Source organism: Salmo salar, chromosome 20 (assembly GCF_965601325.2).
Source record: "Salmo salar chromosome 20, fSalSal1, whole genome shotgun sequence".
In the NCBI taxonomy this organism is placed as follows: Eukaryota; Metazoa; Chordata; class Actinopteri; order Salmoniformes; family Salmonidae; genus Salmo; species Salmo salar.
Window position 1 is genome coordinate 3,236,224 of NC_138310.1, and position 23,990 is coordinate 3,260,213.

General features: G+C 42.1%; 2 protein-coding genes across 4 annotated transcripts; both read left to right on the plus strand.

The window, feature by feature from the left end:
• The first annotated feature begins 372 nt into the window (after window positions 1–372).
• On the plus strand, window positions 373–13,143 carry fbxo21 (F-box protein 21). 2 transcript variants are annotated; one of them, XM_045704270.2, is made up of 13 exons: window positions 373–632; window positions 3,093–3,228; window positions 3,715–3,824; window positions 4,145–4,266; window positions 5,116–5,262; window positions 7,225–7,361; window positions 7,953–8,089; window positions 8,400–8,579; window positions 8,725–8,739; window positions 8,835–8,967; window positions 10,489–10,679; window positions 11,059–11,216; window positions 11,528–13,143. In XM_045704270.2, the coding sequence occupies exons 1-13, from the start codon at window positions 409–411 to the stop codon at window positions 11,794–11,796; spliced, it is 1,959 nt and encodes a 652-aa protein (XP_045560226.1). In that variant the 5' UTR covers window positions 373–408; the 3' UTR covers window positions 11,797–13,143. The 2 variants fall into 2 exon arrangements, with proteins under 2 accessions (XP_045560226.1, XP_045560227.1); XM_045704271.2 differs by lacking the exon at window positions 8,725–8,739.
• Window positions 13,144–13,486: 343 nt separating this feature from the next.
• Window positions 13,487–23,833, plus strand: tesc (tescalcin). Of its 2 annotated transcripts, XM_014159989.3 has the most exons (8): window positions 13,487–13,736; window positions 16,566–16,635; window positions 19,534–19,614; window positions 20,151–20,290; window positions 20,795–20,856; window positions 22,170–22,277; window positions 22,494–22,541; window positions 22,944–23,833. In XM_014159989.3, the coding sequence occupies exons 1-8, from the start codon at window positions 13,673–13,675 to the stop codon at window positions 23,031–23,033; spliced, it is 663 nt and encodes a 220-aa protein (XP_014015464.1). In that variant the 5' UTR covers window positions 13,487–13,672; the 3' UTR covers window positions 23,034–23,833.
• Window positions 23,834–23,990: the final 157 nt, after the last annotated feature.

Sequence of the window (23,990 nt, forward strand, 5' to 3'; positions counted from 1 at the left end):
GCGCACACTTTCTAGTAGGCTTATATTTAAGATATGGCAAATAGGAGTGCCAATATTGTCCGCTATAAACCTCTAATTTTCCATCCAAGTTGTCAGACCCCGGTGGCTTGTTTTTGCACCTCTTCCGCACTTACTTTACGGAATTCAAATTGACAATGCTTGTCTTTCATAATTTGGTCAGATATACTTCGTGTGTGTACAACCGAAATTCCATTTGTTGACTTCCTAACATATAAACCATGGCATGTTGATATATCACTACTGTATGCAGCATACACTTGTCTTGTTGTCACTAACAACAGTGAATTGATTTGAGACGATTGACAGTTTTGGGTGATGTCGAAGTTCGGCCCCTGCGCCAGAAAGGGGCGGGTTTGTGGATTGAGGTAATCGGAGTAAACAGTAAAGATGGCGATGTCTGGAGCAGGAGAGGGGTGCTCCAGCCTGAACGGGATCGTTTCCGAGATAGAACAGAAACAATTTACAGACCTACCAGCCGAATTACTTGAGTACATCTTATGCTTTCCTGTCCTCAAACATGTCGACATTTGCAATGTTTCCTGCAGCTGCAAGCGGCTACACGATGTTTGCCACGGCAGGGGGAAGGTCTGGGGACACCAGTACAAACTCAGGTGAACTGACATTATTATCTTGTTAGCTATCTTGCTAGCTAGAGATTTGACTATCTAACGCTAATTGGCATCTAAATCGCAGTTGCCTCTCTAAAATATTAGATCTATTTCAGTACAGTCATGACAGATCCGTTATAGCGAGCAAGCAAGGGAGCTGTCTAACGGCCGTTGACTTTCTGCTGATGCACCAAATTTGACATCACACAAAGCAGTAGGTACTATAGCCAGTTTAGCTAAGCAGCTGTACTACTAAAATGTCTCAGTCAAAATTAACAATTTCACAATTATTGTCTTGCACCGTATCGTGCCGCTGAGGACAGATATTGAAATTGTGTGACCTTGAATGGTGGGAAATACAGTGATTGGACTGCAGGTCTTGTGTAACGTTAGTTGTTGCAAAAATCAGTTGGCTTGACATGGCACTTGGCTGATTGTTTTTCTCTGAGCCCCATGCAGTAACGTAGTGGTTCAGAATCTATTGGTGTTCTTTGAAGGCCACAAACGATCAGCAAGCTACTGATCATTTGCAATTTAGGTAGTGACTTTTGAGGTCACTTTCGATTCTTATTATTTTTAAACATGAAATGCATTATGAAGCAATGACTTTACAATGTTTTTCGAGCTTTTTCATGGAAATTCCACATCCTAAACAGAAAATATCCCATCGTCTCTGATCAGTTCCACATTGGGTAGACATCAATAGAAACATAGGAAATTACTATGAAATAATACAATATTTCAGATGTCTGTATTACTTACTTTTTATTTGATTACTTATTTTTATTTGATTACTTATTTTTCATTCCTTAAAAGTCAACGTCTCATCTCTGCTCAGGAAGTAGCAGTCAGCCAGGCCATCTAACATTGTCATCCCCATACTGTACTGTCTTTAGTCATCCTATTTATACTGAACAAAAATATAAATGCAACATGCAAGGAAGTTGTAAGTGATGTCTTTAGTAGTAAGCTACCATGGTTGTCATTCTGACTTAGCCTAGCTATGCTGAACAAAAATGTAAACACAACAATTTCAAAGATTTTACTGAGTTACAGTTAATGTAAGGAAATCACTCAATTTAAATAAATAAATTAGACCCTAATCTATGAATTTTACATTACTGGGCAGGGGTGCAGCCATGGGTGGGCCTGGGAGGGCATAGGCCCACCCACTTGTGAGCCAGGCCCAGCCAATCAGAATGAGTTTTTCCCCACAAAAGGGCTTTATTACAGACAATACTCCTTAGTTTCATCAGCTGTCCAGGTGGCTGGTCTCAGATGATCCCGCAGGTGAAGAAGCCGGATGTGGAGGTCCTGGGCTGGCGTGGTTACACGTGAAGTCAGTTGGACTTATAGCCAACTTCTCTAAAATGATGTTGGTAGGGGCTTATGATAAATTAATATTCAATTCTCTGGCAACAGCTCTGGTGGACATTCTTGCAGTCGGCATGCCAATTGCACGCTCCCTCAACTTGAGTCATCTTTGGCGTTGTGTTGTGTGACACAACTGCACATTTTAGATTGGCTGTTTATTGTCCCCAGCACAAGGTGGACCTGTGTAATGATCATGCTGTTTAATCAGCTACTCGACATGCAACACCTGTCAGGTGGATGGATTATCTTGGCAAAGGAAAAATGCTCACTAACGGGGATGTAAACAAATTTGTGCACAAAATGTGAGAGAAATAAGCTTTTTTGTGTATGGAAAATTTCTGGGATCTTTTCTTTCAGCTCATGAAACATGGGCCCAACACTTTACATGTTGCCTTTTTATATTTTTGTTCAGTATAGCTAGGCTGCCAAAGTGTGCTGCAGAGCTGTCTGACAATCATTTTACTAGTTCTTCAAAGTAGATAAGGCATACTTTCATATTTTCTCTGGCCCTCTTGTCGTTGTTGTGTACGTTCCTCTCTCAGGTGGTCTGTGTGTATCTAACGTAGCAGATGTAAAGGTGTATTCGTCCAGAGATCTGTATCTAATAACGAGATGCTCATGTCTCCACCCTAACAATGGGAGTTGTTGTCCCAAAGGTGGGAAGGCAGGTGACAAACTTAGGTCCAAAATAAGCCCATAGAAACGCATTGGGCTTGTTTTGGACAGATTTTGGCTAGAGTAAAACCTTTCGCTTCACCTCTTCCTCTCTGATCTGTCTGAACCGCAAAAAAAACTGCTGCAAGGGATTATGATCATTGTTGTTAATTACTACGTTTCTGAGCTGAACTAGGTTGAATATTTGCTTAATGAAAACTACAACTCCCTTAATCCCTGCATCCCACATGGTTCTTAATTTGATTTATTTTGTGAATGATTTGATTTCTCTCTAGAGAAATGGCGCATTAGCCTCCAAAAAACGGAATTCAAGTAATTGAACTGACGTTGGTCAATTTAGTTGTTTAATAACTAAAATCGTTCAGCACTCTGCCTTAACGTTCTGACTGCAGTCCCTTTTCCTACACTCCCCAGATGGCCAAGATTGCAGAAGCATTACCGCCAGAACGAGTGTTGTGATTGGCTGAAAGAATACAGAACGCGGCACACTGTTGGTGTACAAATACGACGAACAGTTGTATCCATCTCCCAGAGATTCTTCACGGAAGTTGTAAGTGATTTCTTTAGTAGTAAGCTGCCATGGCTATTGTCATTCTGATTTAGCTATACTGAACAAAAATATAAATGCAACAATTTCAAATGTTTTACTTATTTACAGTTCATATAAGGAAATCGGTACATTTGAAATATTCATTAGGCCCTAATCTATGGATTTCACATGACTGGGCAGTCCTAGAATTGCATTTTATATTTTTGTTCAGTGTACTTCGTGGAGATGGAAAGAGGTGTTACTAACATTGTAAAAACTTAGCATGAAAGATACTGTATTTATTGGCAATCCTAACCCCACCACATCATGCTCAATGTGACTGGGCTGGCCTGATGGTGTATATGTGCATCGTGTGTGTGTGTGTGTTGAGTGCATGCAAGCGTGTGTTACGTGCGCTGCGTGCACGTGCGTGTAGTGGTGTCCGTATTTGAGTGTGTGTGAGCTTGGCTGGCCTCTTTAGCACTAACCCAGAGATCTGTAACGCAGCCGTGCGTTGGCCAGGTGCTGGGGGACAGCTTTGCTGAGATCGAGTCCCTCGGCGCCCCAGAGCACTTCTGTGAAGACGAGCTGCTCTCTATACTCAACTCAGACAGGAGGTAAGAACCATGTCCACACTCCAGTCCATCACCAACAACTATCTTTGGCCATTAGTTCTGTGTTAAACCTCCCTGGAGCGTTGTAACAATGGACAATGAAAATCTCTGTTTTTCTCCCTTCTCTCTTGCCTTCTTTCTCATCACTCTCTCCCCAATCTATCTTTCTCTCTCATTTTCACCTCCCTTGCTCCCTCCCTCTTTCGCTCTCTCTGCCTCTTTCGCTCTCTCTCCCTCTTTCGCTCTCGCTTTCTTGTGCCTTCTCTCTGTCCCTCGCTCACTCTTTCTCCTATCTCTCTTCACAATCTCTCTGCCTCCCATAGGAAAAGCCTGACACTGAAGTACTATGCAAAGAAAATCCTTTATTTCCTGCGCCAGAAGAACATCCTGAGGAGTTTAAAGATGTTCCTGGAGCAGCCTGCAGAGCAGCAGTCAGCCCTAGAGGGTGAGTCATGGATGTGGAGTGGGCCTAGCCATACGCTACACTGCACTTAGGTTGATAATACACTTTCATGACTTGCAGTGGTGGAAGAAGTATCCAATTGTCATACTTGAGTAAAAGTAAAGCTACGTTAATAGAAAATGACTCAAGTGAAAGTTGCCCAGTAAAACTACTTGAGTAAAAGTCTAAAAGTATTTGGTTATAAATATACTTCACTATCAAAAGTAAATGTAATTGATAAAATGTACTTAAGTATCAAAAGTAAAAGTATAAATCATTTCAAATTCCTTATATTAAGTAATCCACATTGCACCATTTTTTTATACATATTTTTTATTCACGGCCTGCTTTTGGGTGTCAGGGAAAATGTATGGAGTAAAAAGTGCATTATTTTCTATTGTAGAGAAGTAAAAGTCGTCCAAAAATAAAAAAAAATAGTGAAGTACAGATACCAAAATAAAGAAATACTTGAAAGTATTTTTACTTAAGTACTTTACACCAATCAAACAAAGTAATGCTGAATAATATGGGCATAATAACATACATGTGGAGTGGGTTTAGCCATGCACTGCACAATACACTCTTATCCTAATGACTAGTGGTAACAAACTCAGAGAAACAGCTTGGTAAGCATTGTCTTCTTGTGAATAATGTTGGGAATCTTGGGCATAATGTTGGAAATAATGAGGTGTTTAGGGAAAAAACAATGTCTGTGTTTCCCTCTGCATTGTGGTTTTTGAAAATAACATAAATAGAGTGAAAGTGTTATAGTCATAAGAAAAAAATGTGGTGTATAACCAGCTTTTAACCATGTACTTTTACAGTCTCCTATTGTCTCCTCTCCTGTTGTAGGAGCTGTGCTGGTAGACCAGTATTGTAACCCCCTAGCAGATGTGTCATATGACGGTATATCCTCCCAGCTGGAGGAGATCACTGACAAGATCAACAAGATGCTGCGGATAAAGAACCCCTCTCATCCAAGCCTGAGGGTCACACAAGGTTGGTCTGGACTGAGGAGTTTGAAACACATGTTCTCTCAGTGTCTCTTAGAAATGAATACAAAGAGCTGATACCAAGGCAAAACAAAGTAGTCTTCATGTGGAAAATTAGTCTTCATGTGGATTTAAAGCAGAATAATTAGTCGGTCATTTTGAGTCCATGCACATTCATATTGACATACGATCCTTTTTTGTTCTGAGAATGCCAAACTTGATTTTAGAGTTAACTCGCCCTTTGAAATATCTAACCAGGTACAGTTGAAGTCAGATGTTTACCCACACCTTAGCCAAATACATTTAAACTCAGTTTTTCACAATTCCTGACATTTAATCCAGGTAAAAAATTCCCCGTTTTAGGTCAGTTAGGATCACTACTTTATTTTAAGAATGTGAAATGTCAGAATAATAGTAGAGAATTATTTATTTCAGCTTTTATTTCTTTCATCACATTCCCAGTGGGTCAGAAGTTTACATACACTCAATTAGTATTTGGTAGCATTGCCTTTAAATTGTTTAACTTGGGTCAAACGTTTCGGGTAGCCTTCCACAAGCTTCCCACGATAAATTGGATGAATTTTGGCCCATTCCTCCTGACAGAACTGGTGTAAATGAGTCAGGTTTGTATGCCTCCTTGCTCGCACATGTTTTTTCCGTTCTGCCCACAGATTTTCTATAGGATTGAGGTCAGGGCTTTGGGATGGCCACTCCAATACCTTGACTTTGTTGTCCTTAAGCCATTTTTCCACAACTTTGGAAGTATGTTTGGGGTCATTGTCCATTTGGAAGACCCATTTGCGACCAAGCTTTAACTTCCTGACTGATGTCTTGAGATGTTGCTTCAATATATCCACATCATTTTCTGTCCTCATGATGCCATCTATTTTGTGAAGTGCACAAGTCCCTCTTGCAACAATGCATCCCCACAACATGATGCTACCACCCCCGTGCTTCACGGTTGGGATGATGTTCTTCGGCTTGCAAGCCTCCCCCTTTTTTCCTCCAAACATAACGATGGTCATTATGGCCAAACAGTTCAATTTTTGTTTCAGCAGACCAGAGGACATTTCTCCAAAAAGTACAATCTTTGTCCCCATGTGCAGTTGCAAACCATAGTCTGGCTTTTTTATGGCGGTTTTGGAGCAGTGGCTTCTTCCTTGCTAGCGTCCTTTCAGATTATGTCGATATAGGACTCGTTTTACTGTGGATATAGATACTTCTGTACCCGTTTCCTCCAGCATCTTCACAAGGTCCTTTGCTGTTGTTCTGGGATTGATTTGCACTTTTCGCACCAAAGTACGTTAATCTCTAGGAGACAGAACGCGTCTCTTTCCTGAGCGGTATGATGGCTGCGTGGTTCCATGGTGTTTATACTTGCACACTATTGTTTGTACAGATGAACATGGTACCTTCAGGCGTTTGGAAATTGCTCCCAAGGATGAACTAGACTTGTGGAGGTCTACCATTTTTCTTCTGAGGTATTGGCTAATTTCTTTTGATTTTAATATGATGTCAAGCAAAGAAGCACTGAGTTTGAAGGTAGGCCTTGAAATACATCCACAGGTACACCTCCAATTGACTCAAATGATGTCAATTAGCCTACCAGAAGCTTCTAAAGCCATGACATAATTTTCTTGAATTTTCTAAGCTGTTTAAAGGCACAGTCAACTTAGTGTATGTAAACTTCTGACTCACTGGAATTGTGATACAGTGAAATAATCTGTCTAAACATTTGTTGAAAAAATTACTTGTGTCATTTGCCGACTTGCCAAAACTATAGTTTGTAAACAAGACATTTGTGGAGTGGTTGAAAACTAGTTTTAATGACTACAACCTAAGTGTATGTAAACTTCCGACTTCAACTGTAGGTCTTGAGTGTAAATATAATTTTGTTTAATTCTCAGCCCTATTCTTCACTGATGTACTTTACAATGTGATCCTGTTTTCTGATTGTGTCTGGTTCTAGGCGATTGTTTTGCTGTAGACGACTTTGATCTCCAGAGACAGGTGGTCGTTACCCTCAATGCTGTTTTATACGAGCAGCTTCAGTACAAGGGCAACGAGTGTGACTACTACAACCCTCTCAACTCCTACATACACCAGGTATGAGCTACTACAACCCGCTCAACTCCTACATACACCAGGTATGAGCTACTACAACCCGCTCAACTCCTACATACACCAGGTATGAGCTACTACAACCCACTCAATTCCTACATACACCAGGTATGAGCTACTACAACCCGCTCAACTCCTACATACACCAGGTATGAGCTACTACAACCCGCTCAACTCCTACATACACCAGGTATGAGCTACTACAACCCGCTCAACTCCTACATACACCAGGTATGAGCTACTACAACCCGCTCAACTCCTACATACACCACGTACAGTAGCTCAGAGAGGTTATAGAGGACATGGATGATGTTTTCCTTGGCCAGTATTCACAAAGCGTGTCAGAGTTTTAGTTCTGATCTAGGATCAGTGTGTCTTTTCAGTCATGATGAATAGACAGGGGGACCTGATCCTAGATCAGCACTCTTACTCTGAGACTTTGTGAATATGGGCCCTGGACTTTATTATTAAAATGAAGTGAAAGCCTATAGAGGACCTTGATAATGCTATATCAATCAACTAAGAAACATGACAGACATTGTGGCTCTCATACTCCCATGTCTCCTCCCTCCGTAGGTGCTGCTTCGCCGGACAGGCATTCCCATCAGCCTCTCTGTCCTTTACATGACGCTGGCCAGGAAACTGGGGGTTCAACTGGAGCCTGTCAACTTCCCCAATCACTTCCTGCTTCGCTGGTGCCAGCAACAAAGAGGGTAAGGGGCCAAAGTGTGAGAGGAAGTGAATGGAAGGCAAAGGCTTCTTTAGTGATCAAAGACTATACGTTTTTCCATCCACTGGTATAGTTGTAGTGCATAGAGACAATCATAAAATTAATTGATCTTGAAGGGATAGTTTAACGTTTAGTTTTGAACTAGTTCATGATTGGGTGAAATTCAGTATTGCGCTCCCAAAAATGCTGGTTTTCAATATACCCGATGTAGCATTGTCTGTATTGCATGCCAGAAATCACATCAAAGTAACATGTTTGTACTTGTATTGATAAAACCTCATATCTCATTTCAGGAGTGGGGACATCTATGATTTTGTGTACATTGACGCCTTCGGTAAAGGCAAGCAGCTGACGGCTAAGGAGTGCGAGTACCTCATTGGTCATCAGGTGACTGCAGACTACTACAATGCCATCAGTACAACAGAAGTGCTGTTAAGGATGGTGGGAAATCTGCTGAACATTGGCAAACGAGGGTAAGATTTACAAACATAGGGATGTTTTTTTTCTGACTAATATATAATTTATGCTTTTCTGACATCAGAAAATCTCCAACCGTACATCATGGAATTGAATCAATCCAAATGTTTCTTTTTTCCTGATTTTCTATGTTGTCCTCAGGATCTCATCCTTGAGGTAATGTTAGAGTTGGTCAAAAATAAATTCCTACACTCAGCTGTCGCTGTTGTGGTATGAAACAACACTGTGTATCACTGTGCTATGTCATGCAGGGAGGGCAATGAAAAATCCTACCAGCTGCTGAGAGACTCTCTGGATCTCTACCTCACCATCAACCCAGACAACGTCCAATACCTTCTACTACAGGCCAGACTCTACTTCCACCTGGGCATCTGGCCTGAGAAGGTTAGCATGATATTTCAACATGGCATATCTACATTTACATCTTAGTCATTTAGCAGACGCTCTTATCCAGAGTGACTCCCCCGTGGGAATCGAACCCACAACCCTGGCGTTGCAAGTGCCATGCTCTACCAACTGAGCCCCACGAAACCCAAATACACTACATGGCCAAAAAGTAGGTGGACACCCCTTCATATTAGTGGATTTGGCTATTTGAGCCACACCCGTTGCTGACCGGTGTATAGAATCGAGCACGCAGCCATGCAATCTCCATCGACAAACATTGGCAGTAGAATGGCCTTACTGAAGAGCTCGGTGACTTTCAACGTGGCACCGTCATCGGATGCCACCTTTCCAACAAGTCAGTTCGTTAAATTTCTGCCCTGCTAGAGCTGCCCTGGTCAACTGTAAGTTCTGTTATTGTGAAGTGGAAACGTCTAGGAGCAACAACGGCTAAGCCGCAAAGTTTTAGGCCACACAAGCTCATAGAGCTGGACCGCCGAGTGCTGAAGCGCGTATGGTGTAAAAGTCGTCTGTTGTCAGTTGCAACTGCTCGTCGGAAGCTTTATGAAATGGGTTTCCATGGCCGAGCAGCCTAAGATCACAATGCCAAGCGTCGGCTTGAGTGGTGTAAAGCTCAACACCATTGGACTCTGCAGAAGTGGAAACGTGTTCTCTGGAGTGATGAATCACGCTTCACCATCTGGCAGTCCGACAGAGGAATCTGGGATTGGCGGATGCCAAGAAAACGCTACCTGCCCAAATGCATAATGCCAACTATAAAGTTTGTTGGAGAAGGAATAATGGTCTGGGGCTGTTTTCATGGTTCGGGACCCTTAATTCCAGTGAAGAGAAATCTTAACGCTACAGCATACAATGACATTGTAGACGATTCTGTGTTTCCAACTTTGTGGCAGCAGTTTGGGAAAAGCCCTTTCCTGTTTCAGCATGATAATGCCCCGTGCACAAAGCGAGGTCCATACGGAAATGTTCAGTGTGGGAGAACTTGGCTCAACCCCATCGAACACCGTGTTCCAACATCTAGTGGAAAGCCTTCCCAGAAGAGTGGAGGCTGTTATAGTAGCAAAGGAGGACCAACTCTGTATTAATGACCATGATTTTGGAGTGAGATGTTTGACGAGCAGGTGTCCACATACTTTTGCCCATGTAGTGTACATGTAATTGGACCAAATGGCTTTACCAATGGCTTTGATACTGCAGATTTGTTGTTAAAAAAAAAAAAAAGTTGTATTGTCACATACACCAGATAGGTCCAGTGAAATGTGTTGTTTTACATGGTGCCGCTGGAGCAAATAAGGGTTACGTGCCTTGCTCAAGGGCACATCGGCAGATTATATTCTTTCACCTCATCTGCTCAGATTTTCGAACCAGCGACCTTTTAGTTACTGGCCCAATGCTCTAACCATTTACCTGCCTCTACCTGCTTACTACAGTCCAGAGCAGAGGACAAGCTTTCCCCAACTGATAATGACTGGTGTCTGACCCCTCTCCTGCCTCTTCCAGGTCCTCGACATCCTGCAGCACATCCAGGCGTTGGACCCGTCCCAACACGGGGCAGTGGGTTATCTGGTACAACACACCCTGGAACACATCCAGCACAAGAAACACCCTGTAGAGCCAGAGGTGAAGAGACGCAGTGCCCCCGAACACTTAGAGCTGCAGTACAGTGTAGGCCTCATCATGAAACACAAGAGGTGGGTCTGAGCAGTCAGTCTGTCCGAGCAGTCTGTCTGCCTGCCTGCTTCCCTGTCCGAGCAAACGGGCTGTCTGCATGTCTGTCTGTTTATCCATTCCGTCTAATCTTTCCATCTGTTTGTCCTTCCTTCCATCCATCCCTGAATCAGCTGTTTGTCCTCCACCACCCTCTATCTGGGTAAAGCTGCCATCCTCTGCTGTTGATTAACACTGTCAATGTAAAACTACTGTAATCTGTTGAATGGCAGAATAGGTATTTATGGATTACTTTTTATTATAATCACTGTGATTTATAAACCTGTAGTGTGCCCTTTCCCCATGTGACACTGTACCTCATCTCTATATCTGACACTGTGTGACGGTCCCCATTCTCTCCAGGTCTGGCTATAACTGTGCAATCTATGGCTGGGACCCCAAGTGCACCATGAGCCAGGAGTGGATTACCACCATGAGGGTCCACCAGCTGTCCAGCGGGGCCAACCAGCCCTTCTACAACGTCTTAGTGCAGGATGGCACCTGCCGATACGCTGCCCAGGGTACATCTATACCAGAGACATTATCTTTCAGTGACATGTACAGTATGTAATTCTCAATGTCAGGGCAGTGGTAGTTCGTTAAGGAGGCATTCTGAGAAGAAACATGACAAATGTAATACTTGAAATGCTTATTGAAGAGTTATACATGCTGGATGAGTAAGGTGCTGCTAAGATGTAGGCCTATATACTTTCAAATGTACACAGAATATGCAGCTATCTTGTACAGTAACTTGCTTCGGCTCAGTTTGAGATTTCCTGTTACATGATACTATACTTAGTATCTTTATGCCTCTTTTTCTCTCGTCTCCTAGAAAATCTGGAGCCCCATTCCGCCCCTCTGGAGATCGCTCACCCGGAGGTGGGACGCTACTTCTCAGAGTTCCATGACAGCCACTATGTTGCCAACGAGGAGCTGCAGACACGCTACCCAGAGGACATGGCAGAGACTCTGGGCACCGTACAGGACCTCTACCACAGACTGATGCCCAGCTCAGTGCAACAGGAGAGCCCCAACGGCCCAGAGGGACCTTCCCAGGAGAACCAGGACAGCCAGGAGAACCAGGACACCATGCCCACATAGCTAAGCCTTCACTACTCGGCCCCATTCAAAACAACCCCTAGTTCCTACCACCTAGGCACAGGTACATCTGAAAGAATTGGATGTGTATAAACAATATGGCAGAATTACAACTAGCCTGTCATAGGGCAGATTGTAGCTACTACTAGCCTAACCTAACGTGGAAAGATGCCTGAGCGGAGTCCTCACTTCCGTTTTTCAGGGGAAATGGAAGTTAGGTTGAAAATACTGTATCCCTGAAAACCAGACATCCGCTTTCAGCCAATGCCGCTAAGGGTGCTACTAGCCTATTGGGTGGAAGGTTGGCGCTACGACTAGCCTTTCATTGGACCGGGAGGCATTACTACTAGGGCAGGGTGGAGCTACTACTAGGGTCTAGGGGTTGTTTCTGGACAGGGCCCTCCTCTGTTCCCCATCCACTTCCATTACTTGACACGACATCCTGTCCCCAAAACCATCAGGGCCGTCGGTATTCACAGAGTCTGAGTAGGAAGTGCTGATCTACGATCAGGTCCTCCCCCTGTCCATATTATCTTATTCACTATGATCATAAGGGCAAAACTGGTCCTAGATCAGCGCTCTTACTCTGAGAAGCTTATTTTGAATACAGTACCTGGATCATGTGCTGTACCACCGCCTGCCAACCAACACCAGTCAAAGCCAAAGCCCCTTTTCTCTCTCTAACTTCATGAAGACTTACTGAGATTGAAACACTTACTATCTCTCTCCACCTCAATATACTTTCTCCAACATCTGTCAAGAAGAGGTCTTCCCAGACTTGACTCCATAGTCCCTCTACCCCTCCACTTCCACTTCAATTAATATAAAAATTAACTTTACAGTATGAAACAATATGAAAATGAACCTTGCAGTATGAAAATGAGACTTGCAGTATGAAACAATATGAAAATGAGACTTGCAGTATGAAACAATATGGAAATGAACCTTGCCGTATGAAACAATATGGAAATGAACCTTGCAGTCTGAAACAGTATGAAAATGAACTTACAGTATTAAACAATATGAAAATGAGTGTTACAGTATTAAACAATATGAAAATGAGTGTTACAGTATGAAAATGAGTGTTACAGTATGAAAAGATATGAAAATGAGCATTACAGTATCTCACACATTTTGAGTTGGAATACATTCAGTTGTACAACTGACAAGGTCTCTCTTCTTCTGTCACATTACATTATAATAATGATTCATGCACTTAAGAAAGGATAACTTTCACATTTCTAGAACGTGTTATTAAACAATTCTGTATATTTACAAGTAAAACAATGCAGGACTTCAATGACTTGAAACAGGAATGGGTTGTGAGACTTAATAAAAAGTTTCAATGTTTCTTTTGGTCTTGACTGTGTTATTACATAAGCCTACTGCAGTTTTTTTTCTGTTGTTTCTTCTAGAATGTACTCCGACTTGAAATTATAGTAGGTATATGTTTTTTAAAGATAAGGGTCTGTAACGTTATACTCAATGACAATGCCTTTTCACTACATGCAAAGATTACATTTGAAATGAAAGTCTCATTCTGCTATTAATGACTGATTGTTCATCCATCACATTTACCAGTAATTAATTCAAGGACACAGTCGATTCATTCTGAATTGACTAATGTAAAAAAAAAAAATTTTTAAATCCTCCACAATGGTACACTGTTTTAGGACCTTGGGGAAGTCAGCACAGCGTCTCTCCCAATGGACCATAATAAAGAGTGTATGTTACTAACTTCCTTATGAAAGCAGAGGGAAGAGCTTCTTGGTACTAGTGAGGACAGTACAACTCAAGTAGTTTTACCTGCGGTTAAGATCATAGTGCGCTCCTGAAAGAACTTCAATGCGCAATTGACGCTCTTTTGAGAATAATCGCAATGGGAGCCTCACAATCTGCGGGCACTGAACATGAGTTCCAAGACCTGGCTGATCGAACTGGATGTAAGTAGCCTACTCAAACAACAGTTATATTTCACGTTCTATTTGATTATAATCATATACAAAGTAACTCATTATTTATCAATAAATAGCCTAAACTTCGATGAAGGGAAAAATACTCTACATGACCAAAAGTATGTGGACACCTGCTCACTGAACATATTCCAAAATCATGGGCATTAATTTGGAATTGGTAACCCCTTTACTGCTATAACAGCCTCCACTCTTCTGGGAAGGCTTTCCACTAGATGTTGGAACATTGCTGCAGGGACTTGCTTCCATTTAGCCACAAGAGCATTAGTGAGGTCGGGACTGATGTTGGGTCATTAAGTCTGGCTCGCAGTTGGCGTTCCAATTCATCCCAAAGGTGTTCGATGGGGTTGAGGTCAGGGCTCTGTGCAGGCCAGTAAAGTTCTTCCTCACCGATCTCGAAAAACTATTTCTGTGTGGACCTCGCATTGTGCATGGAGGCATTGTCATGCAGAAACAGGAAAGTTTTCCCCAAACTGTTGCCGCAAAGTTGAAACCACATGATTGTCTAGAATGTCTTTGTATGCTGTAGCGTTAAGATTCCCTTTCACTGGAACTAATTGACCTGGCCCGAACCATGAAAAACAGCCCAAGATCATTATTTCTCCTCCACCAAACTTTACAGTTGGCACTATGCATTGGTGCAGGTAGCGTTTTCCTGGCATGTGCAAAACCTAGATTAGTCTATTGGATTGCCAGATGGTGAAGCGTGATTCATCACTCCAGGGAACACGTTTCCACTGCTCCAGAGTCCAATGGCGGTGAGCTTTACACCACTCCAGCCGATGCTTGGCTTTGGGCATGGTGATCTTAGGCTGCTAGGCAAAAGTAAAATCATTGCATGAAGCTCCCGACAAACAGTTATTGTGCTGAAGTTGCTTCCAGAGGCAGTTTGGATCCCAGTAGTGAGTGTTGCAACCTAGGACAGACGATTTGTACGTGCTATGCGCTTCAGCACCTGGCGATCCCGTTCTGTGAGCTTGTGTGGCCTACAACTTCGCGGCTGAGCCGTTGTTGTTCCTAGATGTATCCACTTCACAATAACAGCACTTACAGTTGACCGGGGCAGTGTAGCAAATCTAGAAGTGCCTCATCATTTCATATTTCAAACTAGACATTACTTTGTGGTCAGTCTTCTGAAAAGCACAGAATAAGATGCTGTATTCCAGCTGTTTTCACATGAATAGACAATAGTTGGATTGTCCTTCTGTCATTCCATTGAAAATCTGATTAGAGGGTGGTAGGTAAGGACAGAGGGACCACTGTTTATTAAACCAGATGTATAGAATGTCATGCAACTTGCCAATATGGTTCCATGCAAGATTAATATGTTGAGTCTACAGCTTACTCTATAGTCAGATTTTTTACTTTATAGTGAAAAGAAGAAAATTATCATTTGTAATTTCAGTATTACACTGTCAATTATATATCTAAAAATGAATTGACAGTCAAACAAATATCACAGTATTTTTGGAAGTGAAAAGTGTTGCTTCCCCTCAGTGTATAACACGTGGATGAAGTGCAGGTTTGCTTCCCCTCAGTGTATAACACGTGGATGAAGTACAGGTTTGCTTCCCCTCAGTGTATAACACGTGGATGAAGTGCAGGTTTGCTTCCCCTCAGTGTATAACACGTGGATGAAGTGCAGGTTTGCTTCCCCTCAGTGTATAACACGTGGATGAAGTACAGGTTTGCTTCCCCTCAGTGTATAACACGTGGATGAAGTGCTGGTTTGCTTCCCCTCAGTGTATAACACGTGGATGAAGTACAGGTTTGCTTCCCCTCAGTGTATAACACGTGGATGAAGTACAGGTTTGCTTCCCCTCAGTGTATAACACGTGGATGAAGTGCAGGTTTGCTTCCCCTCAGTGTATAACACGTGGATGAAGTACAGGTTTGCTTCCCCTCAGTGTATAACACGTGGATGAAGTACAGGTTTGAAGCAGTAGCTAGGTGTTTGGAACATTGATCTGTTAATCTTATCAGCTGGCTGCTTTCATAAACGGGATGACTGATTTTCAGAAGAGAGCGGTGAGAGAGTTCAATAAAGACTGATAATATTACTCTGATTGATCATGGACCGTTTCTAATAAAATTCCAACTTAAATGTATTACCATGTGTGTAAAGTGAGAATGGAGATCTTCACAATGAATGCACCGCCACCTAGATTAATCTGTACACCTGCCTGTGCAAGTCTAGTTTGTGTAGCCTGTTGTTCTGTTGTTACTGAAGCATATTCACCTACAGTAGTTGTTGCTCCTGTAAATATCCATTTGAGTATGTGCTCTTAACAGGCACTGAGAGGAGAAGCAAGTTCCTCCTTTAAAATAAACACTATTGTCGGCTAAATACCTCTTCCAAATATCACAAACTGTGGTTCTATAACTGTATCTAGCAACCATAACATTCAAATGCTCATGTGAAGACATTAGCCCACACATAAGTCAATAATTCAACGTTCCCTTTGAATGCAAATATAATCACACCAGTGTGTTTGTTTTTCCATCAGGCTGATTGTGTTTTTATCATCAGGCTGATTGTGGCGTAGGCCCATTGTTGTCACAGTTCGTTCTGTACCTGTTTGCACCTTATTTTTTGCTACAGTTCATTTACATGCATTTCACAACAGATAGAATCCAGAAGGAAAGCTTGAATGAAAATGAAAAGCATTGTAAAGAGGGTGGTGGATCTGGAAATAGAATACTCTCAAGTTATTAGTACTTTAAAAGTCTCAAGTGGCTCACTACTGATACATTTCTCATGCTAATCTGCTCTGAACTACTGCGATTGGTTTCTTTCAGTTTCCCTGGAGCAGATTGGCAACATCAACAAGAGATTCAGACAGCTGAGTAACAATCAGGAGACACTAAGGTATTGTCACCAACGCCTTCATACAGTCCACCAACGCCTTCATACAATCCACCAACGCCTTCATACAATCCACCAACGCCTTCATACAATCCACCAACGCCTTCATACAATCCACCAACGCCTTCATACAATCCACCAACGCCTTCATACAATCCACCAACGCCTTCATACAGTCTACCAACGCCTTCATACAGTCTACCAACGCCCTCATACAGTCTACCAACGCCCTCATACAGTCTACCAACGCCCTCATACAGTCTACCAACGCCCTCATACAGTCTACCAACGCCCTCATACAGTCCACCAACGCCCTAATACAGTCCACCAACGCCTTCATACAATCCACCAACGCCTTCATACAGTCTACCAACGCCCTCATACAGTCTACCAACGCCCTCATACAGTCCACCAACGCCCTCATACAGTCTACCAACGCCCTCATACAGTCTACCAACGCCCTCATACAGTCCACCAACGCCCTCATACAATCCACCAACGCCCTCATACAGTCCACCAACGCCTTCATACAATCCACCAACCCCCTCATACAGTCCACCAACGCCCTAATACAGTCCACCAACGCCTTCATACAATCCACCAACGCCCTCATACAGTCCACCAACGCCCTCATTCAGTCCACCAACGCCCTCATACAGTCCACCAACGCCCTCATACAGTCCACCAACGCCCTCATTCAGTCCACCAACGCCCTCATACAGTCCACCAACGCCCTCATACAGTCCACCAACGCCCTCATACAGTCCACCAACGCCCTCATACAATCCACCAACGCCCTAATACAGTCCACCAACACCCTCATACAATCCACCAACGCCTTCATACAATCTACCAACACCCTAATACAGTCCACCAACGCCCTAATACAGTCCACCAACGCCCTCATACAATCCACCAACGCCTTCATACAATCTACCAACACCCTAATACAGTCCACCAACGCCCTCATACAGTCCACCAACGCCCTCATACAGTCCACCAACGCCCTCATACAATCCACCAACGCCCTAATACAGTCTACCAACGCCCTCATACAGTCCACCAACGCCCTCATACAGTCCACCAACGCCCTCATACAGTCTACCAACGCCCTCATTCAGTCCACCAACGCCCTCATACAATCTACCAACGCCCTCATACAGTCCACCAACGCCCTCATTCAGTCCACCAACGCCCTCATACAATCTACCAACGCCCTCATACAGTCCACCAACGCCCTCATTCAGTCCACCAATGCCCTCATTCAGTCCACCAACGCCCTCATACAATCTACCAACGCCCTCATACAGTCCACCAACGCCCTCATACAGTCCACCAACGCCCTCATACAGTCCACCAACGCCCTCATACAATCTACCAACGCCCTCATACAGTCCACCAACGGCCTCATACAGTCCACCAACGCCCTCATTCAATCCACCAACGCCCTCATACAGTCCACCAACGCCCTAATACAGTCCACCAACGCCCTCATTCAATCCACCAACGCCCTCATACAGTCCACCAACGCCCTCATTCAGTCCACCAACGCCCTCATACAGTCCACCAACGCCCTCATACAGTCCACCAACGCCCTCATTCAGTCCACCAACGCCCTCATACAGTCCACCAACGCCCTCATACAGTCCACCAACGCCCTCATTCAGTCCACCAACGCCCTCATTCAATCCACCAACGCCCTAATACAGTCCACCAACGCCCTAATACAGTCCACCAACGCCCTCATTCAATCCACCAACGCCCTCATACAGTCCACCAACACCAACATATAGTCAGTCCATCATTGTCTGTTACCCATATCCATGTATTCATAACACACCCCTCTTCATTGAAACACGTTGAGTATTATTTACCTAAACTAAGGGTACTATTCAATCAGGTCCGCTTTAGCCGACATCCACATGGCGGTTGTTTTGGCAGTGTCGGAGGTGAAACTGTGTTAGAGCTGTCAAATCCACAAGCAGCTCCTGGCATTATACCTAAAGCGAACATGAGATGCAAAAGAAACTTCTATTTGATAAGTGGTAAACTTAAGTTGAACAGTAAGAATGGAGACCTTGACAATGCATGTGCTCCCACCTTTATAAATATTCACCTGCCTGCACGGAGTCGCATTATGAGAAATTTCATGCAGCCTTGTTTACAAGTTTCAACACTTGAATGTGAGATGTAATCTACACCTCGATTAGGCCGATAGAAATCCTCATCATTTTGTTTCATTATTTGAAATGTGAGTGTCATTATTTCTATATCGCCCACACTTCCTCCTTCTGAACTAATATTAGTGGGATGAGTGTGGTTTCGTGACAATGAACAAGAGCAGCTGCTCAGCAGTCCCACTTCCGACACCTCCAAAACATCAGCTATGTGGGTGTCGGCTATCGCCGGTTAACACACGATCTGATTGAATCTAGGCCCAAAATAGTGCCTGCTAAGTCCTTTTGAATGTGTTGCATTGTGGGTATTTAAGTTATGGCCACACACAGACATAGGTACACACACACACACAATCACTCATCATTGGCAGGTTGCCTTGCATAGTGACATAGTGATAGATTGCACATGCCTTCCCTTTAAAAAGAAAGAGGGAGTGTACAAGTATTTATTTTGATATTCTATACTGTACTGAATTTAAATAATATGTATTGATAGAACAATAACCTTGACCTTTAGAAAAAAGACGCCCTTTAACTTTGATTAATAGAGGTAAATAACTATTATATCATGTTTTCTGTTGTGTTGTTGACTTGTTACGAGCATATTGTCATATCATGTTTTCTGTTGTGTTGTTGACTTGTTACTAACGTATTGTCATATCATGTTTTCTGTTTTGTTGTTGACTTGTTACTAATGTATTGTCATATCATGTTTCTTCTGCAGTCGAGAGGATTTGGCCAGCATCCCTGCTCTAGATAACAATCCAATCCGGGCTCAAATTATTAATGCATTCTTTGATAAAAGGTGAGTATATAGCCAAAGTGTAATATTGAAAATATCCTCCGACACATTGGTGGTGGCTGGCTTCCAGGTTAAGTGGGCATTGTGTCAAGAAACAGTGCGGCTTGGTAGGGTTGTGTTTCGGAGGACGCACGGCTCTCGACCTTCGCCTCTCCCGAGTCCGTACGGGAGTTGCAGTGATGAGACAAGACTGTAACTACCAATTGGATACCACGAAATTGGGGAGAAAAAGGGGTAAAACATATATGAAATTAAATAAATATTTGAAAATATTGAAATCACTCATGCTATACATATTTACTGCCATTGACTGTTATAACCAAGTTATTACACATAGACAACAGTTTTGTTCATGAAGTAATCAGTGATGCTGTAAAGGCTTTAGTCGTGAAGCATGTTCAGCACATGGCAGTCAGTGAATTGCCATGTAACTGTAACTCTATGCCTCTCTATTTGTTTGGTTGAACCAAACTGAACCCTGCCCTCACTGGTGAGCCTGGTTTAACCAGCTAAATGCCTCCTCTATATACCTGATACAGAAACCTCCATCAGAATGAGACGGGTACAGTCCAGGAGATTGGCTTTGAGGAGTTCCTTATGGTGATGACTCACTTCCGCCCAGCAGCCATGGGCCTAACAGAGGAGGAGAGGGAGAACCTGAGGAGGGAGAAACTACGATGTGAGTTTGGTTTGGTGATGAGTAAAGTAAGATTGTCTAAGACTTGTGTTAGTACCCTGGGCTAATGCCTAGGCTTTAACTCAGTGAGCTAATGTGGTCTTGAGTCATGCAGGCAACATGGGTTTGATACTAAGTCAACACCCAGATTTATAATAGAAGAAAAACAACTTATTCTGAGTTGCTATTCTAAGGGCTATTCTTCAAGCATATATAGAATTCTAACAAAGTTTCAGTTCAGTAATCATACTCTTGTCTAGAATCTAAATAGGGCCTAAAGTGGACCAGCCAGTCTGTCTTGATCCTCATACTCATGGCTGAATCTCAGAGAGACACATTTTTTTTGAATCATTCATTACTTCCTCCTACATGTGGAATAGGCCATTAGAGTCATATCCTTCCCCTGAACAATAATAGTAAGAGACCCTTAAGTTACACTATCTTTGGGGAGAAAATATTCTGTAAAAAACATACTGTTTAGCTTGTTCCTCTTTTTTGTCTCTTCAGTTCTATTCAACATGCATGACACAGACAGCGACGGCACCATCAACCTGGAGGAGTACAGACGGGTAACACCTCCCTTTACTTCTCTCTCCTCACCATAGTCCTCCAGGCCCAGGGCCTGTATTCACAAAGGGCCCGATTCAGACTTGGGAAATGTACGCCTTTCCTACACACTTCTCAGTAGTTGGTATTCACCTTGTGCAGGTGCGTAACAGGCTTTGCAGGCATGGTTCCCTTGGCGCACTGAATTAATTTCATTCAACCTCTGAAAACCCTCCCACTTGCTGGCCAACAGATTTTCTCGTAGAGTTTTCATTCAATATGTTTTTCAGTAAATGTATCTGAAGCCATCCCTTTGAATTTATTGTAGGCCTATCTATAATTTGAATTTTCTTGACAGACTCATTAGAATTTATGGAGAGAAGGGTTCAGAATATTAGGGATCAATTAATGAAAGCCATCTAAATATATGCATATTCATCGCTGTTTCAGAACCAATTGGTAGATTTAAAAATACTCTGATCTTGTATATTATTTAGGGTTAGGAAAGTATTTATGAATAAAATAAAAAAATACAGTTGTTTGATTCATCCTGAAAGTTACCATATTCAATTGTTCAATCCATTACATATTGGAAGGTGAGAACAGTGTACAATAGGGGTTGAACAGTAGTCCTATAAATCTACCCTAATAATCATGGAACTGTGATGACAATGGTCCTGTCGTTACGGCTTTCTCATTTACCTAGCTCTTATCAATAGTGCTTATCAATCTGTAAATTACAGTGCATGGAGAATGGTGTTATTTCTATCAGAAAAAATAAAGTTAATGTTGTTCCACTTGGAACCGACAGGTTGCTCGACCTTATTCACAGTTTCATCACATGTTAAGGTGGGAATTAAGTCAAGGTCAGAATACGGTGTATCTGTAGACACCACAGCCAAACCTTCATTTCTTTGATCTCCACCTCAAACAAACAGCAGGGTGAATAGCATGCTATTCTCATGCTTAAGTTCAAGGTCAGTATACTCATAGAGAGAAAAGTGCATAAAAGGGACTTTCCATTTACGGGTGTGTTTATCTTGGGTCGGAATTCCCCCCAAAGTGTCTCAGAGAAGTAGTGCTGATGTAGCATCAGGTCCCCCTGTCCACATAGTAATCTTTTACATTAGGATCTAAAATGCAATTCTGATCCTGTCAGCACTATCCCTGTGACACTTTTATGATGGACGGTTTATCATTGACCATTTTAGTATAAATTGAGTTTATTCCAATATACATGGCAGCTTTAAAGCTGAATTGCGTGTACATCAGAAATTCAAGATAACACAATAAATGAATAAATGTTTTATGGACCGTTGTGCTGTTTTCTATGTAGGTGGTGGAGGAGCTCCTATCTAAGGCTGGCACTATCGGGCAGGAGACCGCCAAGGCCATCGCAGACGCTGCCATGCTGGAAGTGGCAAGCACTACAAGGGGCAAAATGGTAACGAGGTTATCACTAACACTGCTTTATTGTACTACTGATCAAATAGTTTATGAAGTAGGTATATGAGTAAGATATGCCGATAGCACGATTCATTACAGTGAACCACACCTTATTTTGAAGTGCAAAGTACTGCTCTACTGTGTACTGTTTTGTGTCGTGCGTAAGAACAGGTCATCATGCCTTATTGCTTGAATTGGGTACTTTGTTTTTCAGGAACCTGATGAATTCTATGAAGGAATCACTTTTGAAAATTTTCTACAGGTATGGTGTTACTGTGTATTGCACAAGATATTCAAATTGGCTGTTACATAAAAAAAAGGAAATGCCATTTCACTATGAGTTATGCAAAACACAAGCTATTAAAACAGTGACATTTGGTGTCTTTAAATTTTGGTATACTTTATATACAGTATACTTTAAATACTGTATACTTGATATACTTTATGCTGTTTATTTTATATACTGTTTACTTTATATACGTTATACTGTTTACTTTATATACTGTATACTTTATATACTTTATACTGTTTTCTTGATATACTGTATACTTTATACTCTTTACTTTATATACTGTTTATTTATATACTGTACTGTATACTTTACATACTGTATATTGTATACTGCCATATCAGGCTTATATTCCACTACCTTTTCTTCCCTCAGATTCTAAACACCTTAGATATTGAGACGAGGATGCATGTTCGCTTCTTAAACATGGACACTGCAAACTTGCGATGTGGAAAATCGAAATGAGCCTCGGTCTCCTTTAAGAGACATCATTATGGTACGGCTGTTTTTTGTAGAATTAATCTCTCCCGTCTTCCTCTGTAATGAAGCCAAATACTTTTCATACGCACTAAAGTGTAATTAAATACCTTTCATATGCACTAATATTTAAATACTATTAATATGCACTGTTTTCATACTTTTAATTATTCATGGGAAATTATTATCAGAATAATACATTGTGATACATGACATGTAAATGCACAATATTGCCTACATATACCCCCCTCAGCCTTCATACCCCCCTCCTCCCTTCATACCGCCCCCCTCATGTCAATGTTATGTTTACAGTACTGACATTTTGAGTGCCTAGATGTTCACATGACCTGTTATGTGGATCACTTCTGAGGATCAGAGTTGGCAATGGCATCCAGGGTCACTTTTATTCTGGCTCACATTCAGAGCCTGAGACACGGGGCACAGTGCATTCCAACAGGGCTAGAGAATACACTTGGGACTCATTTATCTACTTCACCGAGCTTTATTATGTCTGTACATTTCCAATTGAAACACTGGACACTGTCCTCTGCTATGGCCTTGGTAGGGAGACTTACAGCACTCTCTGTAAATTGTAAGATTCACCTTCCTACCCTCTAAAACCAAAGAATAACCACTTAAATGTACTACTTTGTTTAAATTCAATTTCTAATACATTAAATGGATATTGTGCCTTATGCCCAAAGAAGTTGTAATAGCCTTGACAGTAATTTATATACATTTTCTCTTAATTCAAAATAATAAAATTGTGATGAAAAATGGCAACATTATTTGTGTTTTGCGTGCATCTTCTTGTGAATACAGAAGCACTTTACGCAGTTCCACTGAAGTAAATTAAGCAGAAAGATTAGTTGATTGTTGTTCAATTTATGGAACATACTGTATCAGTGTGAAGTTCAATATCTCTTTAACAAAATATAATCCCAT